General features: G+C 39.0%; 1 protein-coding gene across 1 annotated transcript; it reads right to left on the minus strand.

The window, feature by feature from the left end:
- Positions 1–4,841: 4,841 nt before the first annotated feature.
- PTGS2 (prostaglandin-endoperoxide synthase 2) lies at positions 4,842–15,057 on the minus strand. The gene is made up of 10 exons (XM_037907410.2): positions 14,885–15,057; positions 13,442–13,558; positions 13,145–13,288; positions 12,442–12,585; positions 11,703–11,884; positions 10,797–10,880; positions 10,272–10,518; positions 8,261–8,547; positions 7,373–7,520; positions 4,842–7,187 (listed from the first exon to the last, which is right to left on the minus strand). The coding sequence occupies exons 1-10, from the start codon at positions 14,934–14,936 to the stop codon at positions 6,778–6,780; spliced, it is 1,815 nt and encodes a 604-aa protein (XP_037763338.1). The 5' UTR covers positions 14,937–15,057; the 3' UTR covers positions 4,842–6,777.
- Between the last annotated feature and the right edge of the window lie 317 nt (positions 15,058–15,374).

Here is a 15,374-nt window from a genome sequence, read left to right on the forward strand (position 1 = left end):
TTCTATGGAGCACTGCCCTTACTATGAACTAGGCAGTCAGCTCTTGTGGAACAGGGTAGCTCCATTGACTTCCATAGAGCTATGTCAGCTTACACCAACTGAGGTTCTGACCAAGGACTTTTGAAGAGGAAGAGAAGAGAGGTTTGGTTGTTTGTTTAAAATACTGCTGTTCATAGCAGGAAAAGAAGTACCACCTTCAGAGAAGCAGTAAGTATCTGGCACCATGAAAGGTTGCTAGGAAGTAATATAGTCAAAAGAAGGGGAGCACTGAACCAATGTTCTAAAGGGAGCAATAAACATAAGTATCTCTGCTGATGTTCAGACAGAAAGTGTTTGTGGAACGTTATATTATCCATTGTTGGGAAATTCCCTTGGCTATGGAGAGAAACAGTTTGATTATCTGGCTGATTGTCTAGACCCCTTGTTTAAATATCATTTCATGCTAAATTGTGTTTGACAGCCATGTTTTAGCCATGATGGAGCACAATGGAAATATAAGCCTGAGATTTGTCATTTCATAATTGGGCCGCTAGAACAGATCATCTGAAACTTGACTGTATACAGTATACCACTAATCCACAATTTATTGTAAGATGCACAAAGTTCAAGTCTGGTGACTGGGGATTCAGAAATACAGTAGTATCACAATTATCTAAACTACCTGGGTGATACCACGTGTGTGGATAAAAGGAGTCTACAGAACTGGAACACAGACCATTAATGTGCTACAGAAAAGAGGCTTAGGTAGGGGAGGAGGCTGGATAATTGGAGATCTAATCAATTTAGTTTTAAATAAATAGAAAAAAAATATTAATTTCACTTCACTGGAAGTTCCTATAAAACGCTGTCGTCTCCTTTCCCATTCTGTCTAATTATTTTCTATTCTGTTCTATTTGCTAGCATATATGATTTTGAAATAAACAACATATATTATTTTTATAACAGTTAATCTATATTAAAGACTATTAATGTGTCCAGGAAGCTCCATGTTGGCTGTAGGTTTGAGAAAACTCACAAAGCAAAAGTCTTAAAGTCAGTTGCCTTCCTACTCTCACCATCTTTCCCCAGTCTTTTTGATTCATTGGTTTGTTTTCTGTCTAGTCAATCTCTTTTCTGTGCTGGATTAAGTTGATCTGATATGTTCATATAACTTATTAGTAGGTGATCATCATGACTCAGTCCTGGTTTTTTTACTTTGCTATTTTGTACATTGATAAGGTCTTTCAGGTTTTATTATAATTTCTGTGTAGATGGTGTTCAGCGTTTTAATTTCCTAGTTTACGCTGATATTCCTTCTGTTACTCAATGCTGGGCAGATAGCATGTGTTGGATGCACCAGAACTTCCCCATGTTGAATGAACATGGCTATAAACAAAGGTTGAGATTTTCACATCAATCAAGCAAATTTAGACACATCTTCTAGCCTATGTGTCTAAATTCCCTAGATTGATTTGAAAATCTCAAATCTTTTTGTCTTTTATTGATTTTTTTTTTACTATACCTCCTCCTTTCTTTTTCTTGAGATCCAGCTTATTTCTCATACCTGAATTGCAGATGAGGAACCTGGAGTCCTTTTTGATTGTGACATGTCTTTAACTGTCTTTAGCAATAGGGTGACCATATTTCCCACAGGGAAAACGGGACATGATGTGGGGCTCGCCCAAGCCCCACTCCCTGCGTGAGGCTGTCCAATGCAGCTCACCCATGCCCCCTTCCCCATGCGGGGCTATCCTGAGCTGCTCACTCAAGCCCCCTCCTTTCACAGAGCTGGTGTCCCCACTCACCTGAGCTCTGCCTGCACCCCGCATGAGGCTGGGGCTGGCGTTGCTGCTTACTCAAGCCCTGCCTGCTCCCCGCCCAAGCTCTGCCTCCCACCTTGCGGAGGGCTGGCATCGTCGGTTGTCCGCCTGCATATTCCTCTGCACCTCACTTTTTTTTTCTTTTTTTGAAAAAGGTGGGTATTTATCCTGTTTGCTCCTTGCAACTGATCGAATTGGCAAGGTCAAAAGCCCACTTTTGCCAAAGAAGTCGGGATGGCCGCAACAGGGCTTAAAAAGTGGACTGTCCTGGCCAAAACGGGAGGTAAGGTCACCCTACATATCAATCCAATCTTGCAGAGTCCATCTTTTTAAGCGCAGGAAGTAGTTGGCATCCACTAACCATTTTCATTTGCATAACACAAACGTAATATCAAGGAAGAACAAAAAGATGTAACTTAACTAATTGAACAGCAGGCTCCTGCATCAAAATCTTGGGATGGTTCCAACTAAATCTCTGGACCTATGAGATGAGAGTTAAGCCCCTTTCCAAGGGCAACTTCTTTTATATTGACCATACACTACTGAAACGCTGCCTCGTGAGGGTTCACCCTCTAATAGACATAGTGAGCAATATCCTTTCTGGTATCTGGCCCTTACAATTTGGAAAAGACAAGCATCTAGCTACAACCCTAAAATATCTGGCTGCCGCTTACTGCTCTCACCTCCTCAGGAAGAAGAAAAAGGGAAAAAACATAGAAAGAGCTAAGAATATTTACCAGTCAGAAAGGAAGTGGCACAAGCGCAGAATAATCCCTTACAAAGATCTGAACCTACTTAAGTATTATGCCATAAAATCAGGGTTTATGCCCCATCACACTACACCTAGGGTGAAACAGTTACCTTGCTGACTCCAAATATTCCACAGTGAAGGTCAGACCGGGGAACATTCTTGCCTTTTGTGTCATCCCAGACTTGCCTGTGCTCAAAGGCAAGGCGGATCCCTTCTGGTATTGAGCTACCGTAGATATGCCTCATTCAGAGAATCCACCCTGCATGGCCCTACCCTAATTAGGACGATAGGGACCCTCTTCTCTGTGACTGTCCTGTGAAGCAGTGGGAAGCAGCCAGGATCACCTCCCCCACACGACCTTATCCTGCTATCACCCCTCCTCCTACCAGAAGTCACCTGACTGGGGTCATAAGCCTTTCAGCAAAAGCATAGGTCTCGCTTCTGTACCCCGTGAGCAGTGTGGTGCTCTTGGTTGCTTTCCCCTTCCTCTCTCTCTGCTTGGCATCAAAGGCAATTGCAGTAAGGTTGAGTCTAGGTGCTCCTCCCTCCTCTCCTGCCACATTCTAGAAGCTGGATGACTGTTCTAGCTGCCTCTTCTGTGGCAATATGAACAGAGGCAGTAGGCAATCTCTACCCTTCCCCTGCTGTCCCCTTGCACGCAGGCCAAAAGGAAGAGCAGTAGAAGTCCATGCCATTCTCCTTTAGAGATACCCAGAAAAGGCAGTGCCAGGCTTTGTGCATGGCAAGCCCAGCACTATGAGGTGAGAGTGTGCTGAATCTCCATGTCTCCCTGAGGGGAGCCCCTTGCAGTACTTTATGGGAGAATGAGCTACAATCACATGGTGTATTTGCTGCCCCTATGGATCTGTTAAGGATACAGTTCACATGGTTCTGATAGCTATCCTGGCAGCAGGGTCCTATGATATTGCACAGGAAAGCAGTGATAGCAGAGCCTTCCATTTAGGGAATGGCTGTGACAGGTGGTGGGGCCAATCTACTTCAGAGATGTTGTGGTCTGATATTAATGGCTGACCTTGCTGCTTCAACAAGATTAGTTGGCCAAGTGTAATATGAAGTCCACTTTTCACCTACTCCTTGATACCCCCTCTTCCACCCCCACAAAAAGGATTGTTTCACAGTTAATGGAACCTGCTAGGTTGACACAGGAATGCCCATGGGCAGCTCTTACTTGTGAAGCCTTTAGCGTAGTACTTGGAGTAGGAGAGAGCAAGGGAAATGGGCTTTGATGTCCGTGGCACACTGTTATTCAATTTCCATGGGATGAACTCCCAGGAATCTGGATGAGGGTGAGGCATAGCTGGAATCTTTCCTTTGGTGGACAAAATGAACATCAAGTGTCTTCTTCAGGGATTTCACATTCTGGAGTTCTTCTCCATGTTTGGTTGCAGAATGAGATGTGAACAGGAAGTTAGTACTATGGACTGTTGAAATTGTCTGTATTGTGCAGTGGATGTGATCTCAGAGTTATGGGAATCACGTGGGTTTGTGTTCTGAATTGCGTTCAGGAAAATGTGAGTTTTCAAACACAATGGAAGTAAATACACTATTGCAAAGTTTGTGTCTCACTTTCTGGTGGCCGGATTTCAGCAGCTAGCTCCAGAGGGAGAGGATGAACCAGCCAAGATGGAATACCACCTCTGGTGTCTTGTTGCCTGATATGGTCGATCGTATGGTCTCCTGATTATTGCTTGTTCCAAGGGTCAGCCTATGGTTGGGAGATCAGCTATGATGACCTCTTGTTTAAAGAACTATTCTTTGTTCATTATATTGATGGTTAATTATATTTAATAAAATTGCCCCCCATCCTGACTCTGCTTTTCCTTTTGCTCATGCCCAGACCCTTTACTTTCTTTCTACTATGCCCCCCAAATCTTCTCTTAAAGAAAGCTGGAGTCCAGTGTGTTTTGCTGCCTTTCCCTCCTCTCCCCAATTCACTACATACTAACTTGGGTATGTATTGGCTGGGAAGTTTTCATTTACATTTTTGTCCCCCACCCCCTCAAAAAAAAAAAAAAAAAAAATCAGGAACACTTTTCTGACACAAATTTTTCTAATTTTTAACACAGCTTTTGGCAAGTACTAATGCAAAGATACAAATTCTAGATCTTGATTTATCCTAATCTTGCATTGTTAGTAAACTTAATGCATTTTCTAAGATGAACTGTTGGGTGGGAGGGGAGAAATAAAATTATATGGTGTTCTTGTGATATTATTGTGAATCAACTAAAATGTTCTGTTGCAATCAAGTATCAAAAACCAGTACTCACAGATAACGTCTGCAATGTTTTTATTTTAACAGTGGTATTTTAAACATGTCCTTTTTGTAAAAAAAATAAATGTGGAAAAATCATTCAAGCATATTTATTATAAAACATTACAAATAAATAATCTCAAATTGTCTTTGCCATATATGGTAATCATCCGAACCCTATCAGATGGGATTACATATTATTAATTAATAACTTATTTGAGTGCTGACATTGTGCTTGCATTGTACAAAACAGAGAAAGACCTGCTTTCTTTCCCATGTAGCTTTTGGTCTACATTCAAACTGTATGTATCTGGAAATCTCATTGTGAATTTCATACAGAAGGATTGGGCCCTAATTCTGAAAACTAACTCAGTTCAGATAGAGTGAGCAACAAGATGGTGCAGATTTTAAAACAAATATTTTTTCCCCCAAGAGTGGATTAATGTTGAAAGTTTTTGGGTAAGTGTATTCTCCAGGAGGAGGTGAACGAATGTAAATTACATGTTCTGATCCATTTCACATCTCAAGTGACCTCCGGAATAGTCTTCCATTTATGAACATTTACAGTTCTAAATATAAGAAACCTCAACATCTTTTAATGTACATTGTGCTGTCTCCACTTTGTGCATTGCATAGAAAAAACAAATAAATAAAAATATCCCCAAACTTATCTGTAAAAAACCTTCCAACCTCATACACTTTGGTGTACAATAGACTGTGTGTTCCTTTTTTAGTTACCAATATTGAAAATTACAAATTAACATATCTTAAAATGAGCAGCCTAATTAAAATAATCGAAGTGTAAAAACAAGTAACTAGAAATTTAGGGAAAGTCAATCAAATTGTAACAAGGCCATATTCATGCTGACGCTTTCCTATCCTATATTAAGGATGCAGTATATACAGTGCTGGGAAGACTGTATCTTTCAGATGTGATTAAAACTGAAGCCTTGTCCGCAAGTGGTCAGTAAAGCTCCCCGGCCATTCTTTCTCCCAAAATAGTTTTCTGACCAATTCCAGCCTAAATAATTGCATTCTTTCTACCTAAATCCCCCAGCAGTTTTAATAGAAAATGCCATTCTACGTCCCCCCGCCTAAAAATAATTAAATGATCCTTGCATGTAAAAATCTAAGGTGCTATTATAAAATCATTTCGTGTAACTTCTTGCTCTGATTTCTTGCCATATACAACACAGCTATCAAAATATAAATGCCCTGTTATCCCAGCCTGGCACATAACTACTTCTAGCTAAACGGCAGCAAATCTTTCCCTCCACCCTACTCACACCTACGTCGTGCAAACTCCAAAACCTAATTGGAATTTAAACACAGGTTATATGTTTTTATAAAGTAAATTTTAATTTTAAAAAGAGTATTAATGTAACGTTGGTTTCAACATCCAAAGTCAGAAAATAAAAGTTAAGGCTCTCAGTTAAATGTTAATATAAAATATGTGCATGATAGTGAGGTAGTGTTTGTGAGAAACTTAACTTTTTCATTTGCTGACTTTATACAAACATTTAAAGTTGCATAATTTGTTTTACATTCATTTACTATTTATGGTACTGTAATTAGTAATTATTGCAGTTTTCATTAATCCAATTTTCTTGTTTTTTTGATAGCTCATTTTCAAATTAAAATATATGTTGGCAAAATAACTTATTCCTGTAGCGTTATGTTGCCTATTAAGTGACAAAACAAAATATTTACTGTCAAATTTTATAGCAAAACACCAAAAAAAATTGGACCATTTTCCATCCACTTTGGAATACTTCTTTCTGTTACAGAAGATGTAATAATGGATCCAGTGCTGCAAACTTTAAAAAACAGTTGTCTGCCTTGATCACTGGAACCCTTGTCCTGAATAAGACATAGCCTGGATTTCATTTTTTAAATATAAAGATATAAATATAATAATTTATACAATTATTTAAATAAATAAATAAGTGGATGTACTACAATTCAGCGGATCTCCCTTTCATTAGTAACGTGGGGTTGATATCCTCCATTGCAGAGCTCGAGGAACTGACGTTAATGGTGGCCGTTTCTGTGGCTTCAGAGTTTAGGACGTGGAAGGCGGTGATGGGACAGCCCTTCACGTTATTGCAGATGAGCTTTTGTAGGGAGGCAGTATTGATTATTTCAAAGCCCACTTTTCCACCAAAGGTGCTTGGTTTCCAGTACTCCGGAGAACAGATAGCATTTCCCATCAGCCCTTTCAAAGAGAATGGTGCTCCAAGTTCCACCATAGTCTCACCAAAGATGGCACTAGGACGAGGCCTTTCTACTAGAAGGCCAGGATACAGCTCCATAGCATCAATATCTCCATAAAGCTCTTCTAATTCAGCTGCCATTTCTTTTTCTCCTGTAATAATTAATAATAAATAAGAGTAGTAAATGGAAAATCCCACCTTTTAGCACTCTTCTTTTGGTCTTTAATCCTACTTCCCACCGCAACCCCAATTTATATAATCCTGGAAACAAACAGTGTCCCTTCTACCATACTAGTCATTTGTAAGAAAAGGCCCCATTAGAAAGAATAGCTCTTACCTGTAAGTTCCTCAAATGACTTAAAAGGTTTCAGTAGGAAGCGTTTTCGGTACTCATTCAAGGACTGGTATCTCATCTGTCTGCTTTGATCAATTGAAGCCTTAGCTACTTTCTGTACTGCAAAAGGAACGTTCTTACCCCCAGCAACCTATTGCAAAAAAAAGGATACAAAGAATAATAAGAACTCTAGGCAAACTCCTCACAGCTTTTATAGTGTGTATAAACTTTGGGTGGAATCCTGCTTGCCTTCCTCTGGCAACATTTCCATTGACATGAATGTGGGTTCTTCTGAGTAAGGAAGTGTCCCTTGAATGGCTTTTAGCCCTACAATTCCCATTAACACTGCGGGAGTACCACAACCATGGCACAGCCCAACTGAGAAAATACAGCTATTGTACTGCACTTCTCTGAGAGTGCAAACTACTACAGTAGATATACTTGTTTACACCCAGAATTGCTAGGATTTTAACTTTACAACTGAAAATCACTATAAAATGAATGATATTTTCAAGTAAATGATATTTTTTGCAAGATTATATCAAGCTTTGGAAGAGTTTTTCCTTTTCCTTTTTTAAATTAAAAGGCCATTTTTGACCCTGACCCTGAAGCCTTCTTAAAAATAAAACTCTCATTGAAATCAGTGAGAGTTCTGTCAGTACTAAGAGTGCAGAATCTGGGCTCGTGGACAATAACATTTAAAGTGCATTTCCTTTGGTAACTCCTGTACTGGGAAGAATTAGATTTTACTATTTGAACAAGCAGGTATCTTTCTTTTCCACAGAAGAAATTCCAAGTAAACTTTTTTGCCAAGTCTCTGGGTTAGGTTAATTTGCACAAAAAGTTTCTAGACTCTGTCCAAAAGCTAAAAAATGTTGTGAGAATGTTTACCCTGCCGGCAATTTGCTTGGAGAAGGATTTCACCATGTGGGAAAGGCCATGTTCCATCATGATAGAGTTGTTGTAGAGAAATTGCTGGAAAGTGTACTCCTGGTCATGGATCTGAAAACTGTCAGGCAGAAGTGGGTGCCAGTGGTACAAAGTGTTGAATTCAGCTGCAATTCTATTCTGATATTGAAATCGCTGGTTAAACAGCAGCTCGGGATCAAACTTCAGCTTGAAATAGTACCCACTCAAGTGCTGCACGTAGTCTTCAACAACAATCTTGATAGTCTCTCCTGTTAGTTCAATGAAACAGGGAAAATGTGTATCAGTTTTGTTTGCTTGAATAATTCTGAATGTTCAGCCAGGTGTGTAAGAAAGGATGTAAATGGTGAAGTAAAATGGCCAAGGATTGTTCTAAAATAAATATATTTTGGGGGGAGTTTCAGAAGATGTCAGAGATTTCTTAATGCTTTGTAAACTCTTATGGGAAATGTTTCAGAGTAGCAGCTGTGTTAGTCTGTATTCGCAAAAAGAAAAGGAGTACTTGTGGCACCTTAGAGACTAACCAATTTATTTGAGCATAAACACAAGTACTCCTTTTCTTATGGGAAAGTTTTATAGAAGTGAATAGGGATGAAAATGATAGCAGTTCTAAAATGTAATAAACATTTAGAATTTAGTAGTGAAGAGTGTCCTTTCTATAATTTCCTTTAATAATTCTATAGCAAGGACATAATTTGCTATTACATTCTATAGGATTTTTCTGTAGGGAAAACATTGCCAATTTTATCCAGAAAAAGTTATAGATATCTCAAAAGAAAATCTGAGTTGCTGTTACTGTCAGATACAACCATCTCCTTTTAGTATACTGTTGCATTCTTCATTTGGGGACAACTACTTAGTTGTCTTGCCCAAATGGAGTGTGCATAAACATTAACATGAAAATAAATGTCACTGGATAGAGACTAATATATAACAACATCATTTTGTGTTAGCTTTTTAGTAATTTCCTAAATTCTAAACTGAATCAAAGCCTTCCTCTTAACCTGTAACAGAGAGCAGCGATTGCACTGAAGATAAGACACTTTAGCAGCAGGGGAAGGTCATTCGGCCACACATACCCGACGTTTGAGAATTAGGCCATGTCTACGCTTACAAGCTGATAGTGTCACAGCTGTGCCACTGTAAGAGTGCTTGTGTAGCCGTGTTGTGCCAATGGGTGAGAGCTCTCCTGTCTGCATAATAAAACCAGCTCAATGGGTGGCGGTAGCTATGTCAGTGGGAGACATAGCGTGGTGCACACAAGCGCTAATGCTGGTAAAACTTATGTCTCTCAGGGGTGTGTTTTTTTCACATCCCTGAGTGACAAAAGTTTTGCTGATATAAGTGCTAGTGTAGATCTGGCCTTAAACTCACCTCCCTGCTTCCTCACTATGCACCTCACAGTTCTAGTTCCCTTAGTTAAAGAAACAGAATGCCACCTGATTTAGGAATTTTCTCCACAGTTTGATATTCAAGATTCTGGTTACAATGAACTGTTTTCTCATGAACCATCAAATACTGAACATAGGTCATGAAAACTTTGAAAAAAATTCCTTGTGGTTTGATTTAACAAACTAAGTAAAATTTGTTCTATTATTAAACCTGTTGAAGCTGCCTAGGGAAGGAAAAATCTCCCAGATCATTGTAACATGTTGATAACTTTTTAAGTTCTGTATAATTAATAGCTGTTTTTAAAAACAAACAAACAAACAAGGCCTCCATTTTCAAAAGTGGACTAGTGATTTTGTGTCTCTCTGTTTTTGTGTGCCTAGCTCGAGACATCTTAAAGGAACCTATTTTCAGAAAGTTCTGATCTCCCTATTGTCTGAAAATACCTTTAAGGTATTTTAAGCTGGCCCCCCAAAATAAGGAGGCATGCAAAATCACTTTTGAGAATGCAGTCCCCTGAAAAGCTGGGGTCTATGTCTGTGTAAAATAGTTTAATATGGAAAGTCTGATTTTCATGTTTACTCACCTATCAATATGAGCCTGGTAGTTTGGAACAGCTGCTCATCATCCCATTCTGGATGCACCTGCTTAAGAACGTCACAGACTCGATTGTGCTCCCTGAGCCATATTGTGGCATACATCATCAAACCTGGGACCAAACCAAACACCTCCTGGCCTACAGAAAATTGCAGGTGCTCAGGAATATGAGGTGGGTAGATCATTTCTGCCTCAGTGTCCTTCACAGTGGGAGGGTACATTTCTCCATCAATCATCTGCAGTTAAAAAAAAAGGAGAGAGACTAAGTATCACTGATGATAAATAGATGTTCTCCAGTATTTTATTTTTCCCATTCTAAAAATACAGACTGTGGACCAAATTCTGCCCTTGTATTTAAGTGTGCAGCTCCTACTGAAGTAGATGGGACCTGCTAACACCATGGCTGAATTTGGCCCTCTGTGTTTTAACAAGACTTCATACTATTAACAAAATGTTAATTATAAAATTCCATTGTTCTCCTATTATACAGTAGGAATTTTAAAGTGAAACACACCTGATACTTCAGCTTTCCATCCTTAAGTAGCCTCAACTTAAGTTGTCTATCCAAAGTCTCTCCATAGACATGGTTCAAGTCAACCTATAAAATAAAAGTATTTGAAACATGAAGTCAAACTACATTTCTGGTTATTTTAGAATGGATCCAACTCCTGTTTAAGTCAATGGAAGTTGGATTGGGGCTTAAATGTTTTCATATTAAGTATACTATGATGATTGGCACCCTATGAATACCTTACATAAAGATTTAAAAATAAAGTCAGTTTTTTTGTTAGAACTGGATCAAACTATGCACAACAATGAGTTTTAAAATTCGCACTCAGTTAAAAAAGACTGCTTCAAACGTGTCTAAAAGAATGGACAGCCTGGAAACTATACAATATAATATTGTAAGATTCTTGTGGACTTTTAAACTGGAAATGGTTTCAAAGAAATAATTGATACTCATGTGAAATAGTTGCTTTTCAATAGCAAAGTGTAAAAGTGTTGCACATGACAATTATTTTACAGTACAGTATATGCCTTTTTATGCATGATGGAAACAGTCCAATAGAAAAACTTTTGGGGTCTCAGTAGATATGGATGGGTTTGTGTGGAAACAATAACACCACATTTGGAAAATTAAGACTGTGCAGATAAGGAGAACTAAATCGTTTGGTATTTTTGATAGAATTATTTAGGCTTCTGTAGTCTGGACTGGAAATGCCTCCATCTTGTTGAACAGGAGTTTTGCCTGCCTTGCAAATTGCAGTGTAAGACTCTCAGTAATACAAAGAATTCCGTGTAGTATGTGCGTCACAATGTTTATGTACGTTCCTAGCACTCTGAAGGATGTTGTTCTTGCCACAAAGGCTGATAAACTTTGCTACACTTTTCAGTGAGAGTCATAACTTTATGATCTTACCCCATGGCCAAGAGCTTTGGTGAAGGCTGGCCCTCTGTGGTGATCTGTCTTAAAGAACTGGTGGGTGAAATGTTGAGCAAAGAACGTGAACATCATATTTGTGCCTTGAGGATCAGGAATAAATTTTTTCCTCAGCAGAAATTTCTCCACAACTATTGCGGAATCTGGGAGCTCCTTCTTACCTGTAATTTAAAATCAAATCAGTTTATTTTTCCTTACATTTGGAGGAAATAAGACTTATTTTATTATTCAATCCAGCTATGTCATTTTCTCCTTAGAACAAGTATCTATCATATGTGAAACCTATGAGCTAGATCCTCAGCTGGTGTAAACTGGCATAACTCCATAGAAATCAGTGGAGCTACTTGATTTATACTTGCTGACAACTTAGCTATAACTTTTACAAACCTTATGCACTTGATTTAAAACACAACTTGATTGAAAAGATTGAGTTGCAGATTCAACATAGCAGAAATGAAGATTTTTAGCAATTTCTTTATTTTATTTCTAACATTTATCTCAATAACTACAGTTGGAGTCTATGTAAATCATTACTTAGTTTTTAGCTCTTTGTACAGTGTATCCAATACACAACCATTTTACAATATACTGTTGCAGATTTCAAAGACTGTAGCTCTATAAAAAATAAATAGTCTGTTAAATGTTTTCCAAGAGGGCAAAATAATTTGACTTTCCCACACTCCACAATCAAACATTGGAAATCTCTTCTATTCCTTACCTTTAACACCCATGGGTGTTGGGCAGTCCAGTGCCACTGGTGGGAGGGTTCTAGTATAGAAGGAAAGGTTGGAATAGGCTTCCCAGTTTTTGTAACCATACTGGCTGTTGTATGTTGGTGGACTGTCAATCAAATGTGACCTTGCTAAAATTAAAAAAAAAAAAAAAAGTATTTTTAAAGTTGGCCTTAAAACAGTAAATTGAATTTAATTAAGCTACAAGGTCAAATCCTTTCTGCCTTACTTTTGGGTGTAGTCCTTATTTAAGAGCAAATTTACAGTGTGGTACTTTCTAGTATTAAAACCTTATTTAATGGAAAACTGCAGTGTATAATATAATGTTTGAATCATTGCATTCAATTATAGAGATGAACAAATTACATGCTTTATAAATGTGTCATAATTTTTGTCTTACAAAAATAACAGAATAATTTTGAGCAATGGTGGACCCCCATGAAAAAAATCCCTTTCATCCGTTCTCCCACTCCTTGTAGTTGCTTCCTGATTATGAGGTGAAATGTATATCTGGCTTCTGCTTTCTACATTTCCTGTCCCAAGATACATTACCTGTCCCATATTTCTAAAGTATGTATGTATATAAAAGTATGTATGTATATAAAATCACTAAGCAACACAGTATTTCCTTAAACTCCTGTGGCCAATGTCTACAACTGAAGGTTAATAGCACAAGGAGAGGATACTTACATGTCAATACATATCTCATGATGGAATCACGGAAGAAGGGAATGCTGTTTATTATATTCCAGACACCTTTGAAGTGAGTGAGGATGTAGTGGACAGTGTTCGGAGTAGGTTTCAATGTCAGTTTCAGCCAGGTCAAGAATTCCGCTGTGAGCATTGAGGGGAAAGATTAAGAATATAGTAATATTGTACTTATGAGGACTAAATAATATGCAAATCTGGAAATAAAATACTGGAATATTTTGCAGCTTTCGAGATTCATTATTGTTATTTATAAAAACATAACTTTCAGATACTTACGTGTAGTACAGTTTTCCCCATAAAATCCTGTCCTTGTACAATCACATTCATATCCATCAAAACCTGTCGTCATACATACTCCTCTGTTCTGGCATGGGTTTGAGCAGCAAGGATTAGCTGCAATGAAAATTAGAGTAATGTTAATAAAATAGTATTCGGAATGCATGAATCAATGTTTTCATCTCACTAAGCAAAGTTTTAAGAGCTATGTAAGCAATTTCCTGAGGATTACGGCAGAAAATAATCAAACTGTAGGTAGGACCAATTCAGACTAAACCCTGTACCGATATACTTAAAAGCTATTAATATAAGAAGAAAATATATTGACAGTTGTTTATGGGTGATTAATTTTCAGTTGGTATTATATGTAGGTGGCATTGCTAGAGAATTGATGACCCCTCTCAGAATGTTCAGATCATTTCTCAATATCCCATTTAAAAACTTGTAGTATAACTACAAGTTTTGAAGGTGGCAAGAAAGAATGGGGGGAAATGAAAAGTCATAATTTCTCTAGGCCTAATTCTGTTCTCAGAATTCAATGAAAGTTGGGTTTAGAGGGCATAACTAGACATTGTGAGAGCTATTTATAATGTCTTTAGCTCCAAATCCTAGATTTACCTGTTTCCTAGCCCTAAACCAGATGCAGTGTTTTGTATGTCGCTTCCCCATCTCTCGACTCCCCAGAACACTGGAGAAATTTGGATGCTGGCTGAAAATTTGCAGCTGGTGCCCATCTCTACTTAGAATATCAGGAGCAACTTTTACACTTTGGGAATATTAGAAAATAATATTGTACTTCTCTTTTACTAGTAAATCGGAGAGGTTGGGATGTGAAGTCAACATGATATTTTTAATAATAACAACAATGTAAGAATGGTCCGTCTAGCCTGTGGTATCTTGTCTTCTGACAGTGGTCAATGCCAGGTGCTTTGGAGGGAATGAACAGAACAGGTAATCACTGAGTGATCCATGTCATCCATTCCCAGTTTCTAGCAGCCAGAGGAGGCTAGGGACAACCCAGAGCATAGGATGGCATCCCTGACCATCTTGGCAGCTCCTGGATTACAATTCATGAGGTTCTGCACTAGCTCCCATGTCACCATGTCAGCTATGTCACTATAGCACATTCTTAAACCTGAGGCTCCATTTCTTAAAAGCGTGGGGTGTCATCAGTGCTGTTCAAAAGCCCGTGGCACTCATTAGAAAATTAATTCTGAATCTCGCTCTCTCTCTAGCACCCTCAAGCCTGTGCAAAACTGCATCCATCCAAGTCTCAGAACAAAGAGAACACAAATTAAACAAAAGGCACCATGGCAGCTTCAACTCTGCAAAAAGGATATCGCAAAGCACTGCAAGCAAATGCAAGCGAAGGCAGCTCAGACAAGTGAAAAATGTCCTGGAGAGTTTCCGCGGCGCTGAGACAAAGAAGGTTTGAGTACTAACCTGCTTGGCTGAAAGCCAGGAGACCGATGATTAAAGTGCAGGGCAGAATCATATCCCAGTGGTTCTTCACGAAAGGAAACTTGCTGCTGTGTTGTCCCGTCAGGTTCTGTAGAGGCAGCTACTTCTGCTTTCTTTCCGCTTTCCCGGCACGTTGTAGATTGCGTCCACGATTAACTGCATCCTACTTATGGACCAATGAGTGAGTGACGTACAAGTGCGTCCTGCATCCGGAAATAGCCCCCCCTCCCCTTCCCCTTCCCCATACATCATCTGAATGGAAGTGGGAAATTCCTGCAGTGTGTAAAGAGGGGAAGACACCCCCTCCCCCAACTTCCTTCCCAGGTTATGGGATCGGGGGAATCCCCAACCCACGAGACTCAGTTTCCCATGCGCCCCCCCAAACACAAGGGCTGAGGTCGGGCTCTCTCTCACACGGTTCCCAGCTGATCTCTAGATTTAGCAAAAATCTGGAAGGCCAGGCTTGAGCTCC

Source organism: Chelonia mydas, chromosome 8, assembly GCF_015237465.2.
Source record: "Chelonia mydas isolate rCheMyd1 chromosome 8, rCheMyd1.pri.v2, whole genome shotgun sequence".
In the NCBI taxonomy this organism is placed as follows: Eukaryota; Metazoa; Chordata; order Testudines; family Cheloniidae; genus Chelonia; species Chelonia mydas.

What these genes read in the sequence shown, in the direction of transcription:
- PTGS2 (XM_037907410.2), bottom strand. Translation starts at nt 14,936, where the DNA reads ATGATTCTGCCCTGCACTTTAATCATCGGTCTCCTGGCTTTCAGCCAA. An exon ending in CATGAGATATGTATTGACAT is followed by an intron (nt 12,586 to 13,144) that starts GTAAGTATCCTC and finishes TTTTAATTTTAG; the next exon opens with CAAGGTCACATTTGATTGAC. An exon ending in CCAAAGCTCTTGGCCATGGG is followed by an intron (nt 10,881 to 11,702) that starts GTAAGATCATAA and finishes TTTATTTTATAG; the next exon opens with GTTGACTTGAACCATGTCTA.